Source organism: Astyanax mexicanus, chromosome 1, assembly GCF_023375975.1.
Source record: "Astyanax mexicanus isolate ESR-SI-001 chromosome 1, AstMex3_surface, whole genome shotgun sequence".
NCBI lineage: Eukaryota > Metazoa > Chordata > Actinopteri > Characiformes > Acestrorhamphidae > Astyanax > Astyanax mexicanus.
The window spans coordinates 850068-855309 of NC_064408.1; the positions used below are offsets into that span (position 1 = coordinate 850068).

The 5242-nt window shown below is 41.3% G+C and overlaps 1 protein-coding gene across 2 annotated transcripts; it reads right to left on the bottom strand.

The window, feature by feature from the left end:
• Nucleotides 1-750: 750 nt before the first annotated feature.
• Nucleotides 751-4948, bottom strand: c1hxorf58 (chromosome 1 CXorf58 homolog). Of its 2 annotated transcripts, none has more exons than XM_007240427.4 (8): nucleotides 4549-4948; nucleotides 4224-4332; nucleotides 3441-3535; nucleotides 3002-3107; nucleotides 2774-2905; nucleotides 1754-1899; nucleotides 1558-1654; nucleotides 751-1472 (listed from the first exon to the last, which is right to left on the bottom strand). In XM_007240427.4, the coding sequence occupies exons 1-8, from the start codon at nucleotides 4557-4559 to the stop codon at nucleotides 1290-1292; spliced, it is 879 nt and encodes a 292-aa protein (XP_007240489.1). In that variant the 5' UTR covers nucleotides 4560-4948; the 3' UTR covers nucleotides 751-1289. The 2 variants fall into 2 exon arrangements, with proteins under 2 accessions (XP_007240489.1, XP_007240488.1); XM_007240426.4 differs by having other exon boundaries at nucleotides 1754-1914.
• Nucleotides 4949-5242: the final 294 nt, after the last annotated feature.

Consider the following 5242-nt stretch of genomic DNA (forward strand, 5'->3'; position numbering starts at 1 on the left):
TCTCCCCCGTCAACAAATAGAGCCGCAATCTCCCCCGTCAATAAATAGAGCTACAATCTCCCCCGTCAACCAATAGGGCCGCAATCTCTCCTCCCGTCAACAAATAGAGCCACAATCTCCCCCGTCAACAAATAGAGCCGCAATCTCTGCTCCCGTCAACCAATAGGGCCACAATCTCTGCTCCCGTCAACAAATAGAGCCACAATCTCCCCCGTCAATAAATAGAGCTACAATCTCCCCCGTCAACCAATAGGGCCGCAATCTCTCCTCCCGTCAACAAATAGAGCCACAATCTCCCCCGTCAACAAATAGAGCCGCAATCTCTGCTCCCGTCAACCAATAGGGCCACAATCTCTGCTCCCGTCAACAAATAGAGCCACAATCTCCCCCGTCAACAAATAGAGCCGCAAATATGTCCGCAACTCTGCAGCTCAGCAGTTTAAAACTGTGAAGGCAGGAACGCAACAAATCTATATTGAAAATCTGTGGAGAGAGCTCAAACTTAAAGTTGCAAAGTAACATCCTCGAAAACTTTAGAATTTGAAGATTTTCTGTGAATAGGAGTCAAAATTCAAATTCCATATACAAAACCTGGTGACCAACTATAAGAAACGTCTGACCTTTGTGCGTACCAACAATAGCCAATTTATTATTGAGTCAATCCGTTGCCCACTGCATAGCCTGTGCGAGCGCCCTACGCAGCAGAGCGCATTTATACTCTGCAGCTCTGCAGTTTAAACTGCGAAGGCGGAAATGTGTGGGTGGTATACAGATAAAATACATATTAAGTTTTAACCTTGATTTGATGTTTTTGGTCTTGATTTTTTGTTGACATGTTTCTTCCTGTTAAATTAAACCTACTATAAAAGTTACAGACTGTTCATGTCTTTGGAACGGAATATACTTACAAAATCAGCAGGTTATTAAATAATTATAATAAAAAAAAAATAAAAAAAAACAGGAGAGATCCCTAAAATGGCTGTGGTTAGAAAAATATATGGAAATTGCTTTGTGTTTCCTTGCACAAGTTTTGCATTCTTTTAAAGTAAAGGCATGAAAAGCAGTGTGTTGAAATTAAAAACTAGACAAAAACTATAAAATAAAACTTAAACCTAAAACAGACCCACAGGGGTGAAGTGATTTTTTTTTTTAGTTTTTATTTGTTCTCTTCTGTTTTACAGCTGTAAAAACACACAACGTGGGAACATCCACAGTATCAAAAGTCATTTCTACAAATATACTAAATATAAGAATAACAGACGCAGCCTTTATTTAAATATCTGAATTGATCACAGGTCCTCCAGCTGCTGGATGGTGTCCAGTGTGATCTGATTGGTCCAGCTGCACAGTTGCTCCGCCTCCTCCTCCCACGCCTCCTCCTCATCCAGCACCTTCGACAGGGACCGTCCCGGACACTCACCTGCTCCGAGTCCCTCACCTGTCTGCTCCTCCCCCGGCTCCACCCCCCTGACCTACAGACAGACAGATATAGTGGATATAAAGACAGGTAGACAGACAAACAGGTGTATGTTTGTACGGTGTGGTTAGTGGACGTACCTGCAGGGTATACAGGTGTTTCCTGCGGGCGGCGGCGCTCTGAGCCCGGGCTGACCGCCGGCTGGTCACCGCAGTGGAGGGGGGCGCAGTGGGAGACCTGAGCACAGGGGGCAGCACTGAGTCATCAGATTAAATTTACACCTGTTTCCAGGTGAAGCTCCACCTCCGTAAACCCTGATTACAGGTAAACTCGTACCTCGCGGGTCTTGAGGGTCGTCCTGCAGGTTCTGAAGGTTCTTGTTTCCAGCGCTGATCTCGAGACAGAACCTGCAGATCCAGACGCCTCCACCTGTTCTCCCTCCCGCCCACACCTGCAGGTAACTCGTCCAGGTGAGCCGAGTACTGAAGGAGGAAACACTGAGAATGCAGTTTAAACATTGTAGTTGTAGCGCTGGAGCTATGAGGCTAATGTAGCTAACAATCAATAAAACTGTATACCTTATGAATTAACGATGGAGATTTGAGGCTAATGTAGCTAACAGGAACTAGGTATTAGCACTTAGCAGGGTATTAACATTGTGTTGATGTTGTTTTAGCTGCATATTAGCATTGTGTTAGCAGGGTATTAACATTGTGTTGATGTTGTTTTAGCTGCATATTAGCATTGTGTTAGCAGGGTATTAACATTGGTGTGTTAGCAATGTGTTAGCAGGGTATTAACATTGGTGTGTTAGCAATGTGTTAGCAATGTGTTATCAGTGTGCCAGCAGGGTGTTAGCATTACAATAGCTGTTGTTAGCAGTGTGTTAGTGGTGTGTTGTCAGTATTTTAACATTGTATTATTGGCGTTTTAACAGGGTGTGTTTTAACAGTGTGTAAGTGGTGTGTTAGTAATGTGGTAAAGGTGTATTAACATTGTATTAGCAGTGTATTAGCAGTGTGTTATCGGTGTGTTATCAGCATGTTAGAGTCCTGTTACCAGTGTGTTTCCAGTGTGTTAGCAGTGTGTTAGTGGCATGTTAGAGGTGTATTAGCATTGTGTTAGCAGTGTGATAGCAGTGTGTTAGCAGTGATAATGGTGTGTAAGCAGTTTGTTAACAGTGTGTTAGCAATGTGTTAGCAGTGTGTTAGTGGTGTGTTAGCGGACTGGTAGAAGTGTGTTAGCGCTGTGTTGTCTGTGTGCCAGCAGGGTGTTAGCATTGTGTTAGCAGTGTGTTAGAACTGATTTAGCATTGTGTTAGCATTGTGTTAGCAGTGTGTTAGCATTGTGTATTACCTGTATGTAGTCTCTCATGCAGGTGATGTCTAATGGGTCGGCGATGTTTCGGCCTCGCCACCAAACCTCATCCTCCACCATCAGATCCATAAACTTCCTGTTTCCCATCAGCCTGCAGGTTTCCACAGTAGCCTAAAACACCAGGTTAGCATCACCCGTTTCCATGGTTACAATTTTCTGCACTAGACCCGTTTCCATGGTTACAGTAAGCTCAGGCGAAGGACGTACCTGGTTGGAAGACCGGAAAAGTTTTTTGCCGCTCAGGTACTGTCCGGTTCTGCCCGTGTGGAAGATCTTAAACACGATAACAGGAGGGAACTGTTCACCTGAGAACCTACGGAACCCAACAGAACCAATAAGAACCCACCAGAACCAGTCAGAACTCAACAGAACACATCAGATTAGAACAGAACCGCTGAAGTGTAAAGTGGGTTCTATGACAGTAATGAGAGCAGAACCCTTGTTTGTGCTGTACGGAACTATAAGCTTCAGCTGTAGTTCTAGCAGGAAACTCCTGTGCTCGTCACCCGTATCTCAACCAATCACCAGCTTCCATCTGTCTTTATAAGACCCTCCCCTTACACGCCCTTCTCTGATTGCAGGCGCTCCAGATTCTGTAAATTATCTGTGAAATGGTTCTGTGGGTTCTGATCCGGCGGGTCAGTACCTGAACCGGACGGTAGACGGGACACTCGGGTCTCTCAGCAGCTTCGCCTCTACAGGACTGACCTGCTGCAGAACTGCAGGAGTTAAATACTGCTCCTACACACACACACGCACACACCATACACACACATTATATTCACACACAATAAATAATGAATTATTCAGTATGTACTTTGTAATTTTGTATTCATTATAAATTTTAAGTAATTATAATAAAGTATTTAATAGCCTTTAGGTATTAATCAGTATCTGCTAATTATCATATTATTATATATTATATCCCTCAGAAATGATGAAAAATCTACTTTCAGTATAAATGATTCAGTATCCAGTATGAATGATTTATTCTAAGCTCTTATTCACTATGGATGAGTGATTCAGTGTTCTGTATGAATGATTCACTACCTAGTATAAATGATTCAGTCTACACTATGAATGATTCAGTATCCAGAATAAAGGATTCGGCATGGATTAATGATTCAGTATCCTTTATAAATTATTCAGTATCCAGTATGAATGATCCAGTATCCAGTATAAATGATTTTATGTCCAGTATAATTTAGTTAAAGCTCTTATTTACTTTGGATAAATTATTTAGTATGTAGTATGAATGATTCAGAATCCAGTATAAACAATTCAGTGTCTAGTATGAACGATTCAGTCTAAACTATAAATGATTCAGTCTACACTATAAATGATTCAGTATGGATTATAAAGGATTCAGTATGCAGTATGAATGTATCCAGTGTGAATAGTGAATAGTGAGGTGTGTAGGTGAGCTGACGGCGGATCTGATGATGGTGATCAGGTACTGGATCAGTTTGCGGTTGTGGTGGGATCTCCAACAGGTCTGAATCCTCCTCGCCGATTCCTCACGTCGTGCAACATCCAGCCTAATTAGCATAAACTCACTTTAAATTTATATATCTTAATATACATCATACTAATCTATATTTATACACTATACTGCTATACTACAGCAGCATATAAATCCACTGTAATATTAATTTACTATAAATAATCTATAATAATAATATTAAAGTTATAATCCTGCAGCTGGTTACAGTGTAAATAATCAGATCTGTGGTTTTATGGTCAGAGTGACTCACCTGTACTCCATGTTTCAGGTGAGCGCTGCGGCTGTGGGCGGGGCTGGGTTTGTCTCGGTTGCTAGGAAACGAGATAAGTGTGTAAATAAACAGGCCAATCAGAAGAACGGTGCGCTTTGATCTACAGGTGAGAGTCCTGATGTTCTATAAGCCCAACATACAGATTAATAAACTGATTCTTCATTATTTTACTGACTTTAACAGACTAAAACCAATAACATTAAATATTAATAAACTATCATTAAGGAAAGTCTTTTTAATTTTTTTTTAGTCATTTTATTCAGGACCCTGAATTAGCTTAAAATTACAAATGCTAGGTACAGGTGGTTTTCATGGTATCCAAGGTTGTTGCTATGGTATTGCCAAGAGATTATTGCATGGTGGTTTCTACAGTGTTGCCAGTTGGTTTACTACGGTGTTTCTGGGTGGTTGCTATGGTATCCAATGTTGTTGCTATGGTGTTGCTATAGTGTAGCTGTTGGTTGTTAAGAGATTGCTCAAAAGGAGATCAGTAAGGTGCTACTCACTGTTGTGTTTTTGTTGGTTGCAATGGCTCTGCTAGGTGGTTGCTAAGGTAATGTTTTTAGAACAAATATATGCCCTGACCACCCATATCCACCCAACATCATCAATTTGCCTATTATATGTTATTGCTATATATATATATATATATGTATTTCTGTTTTCTAGCTGG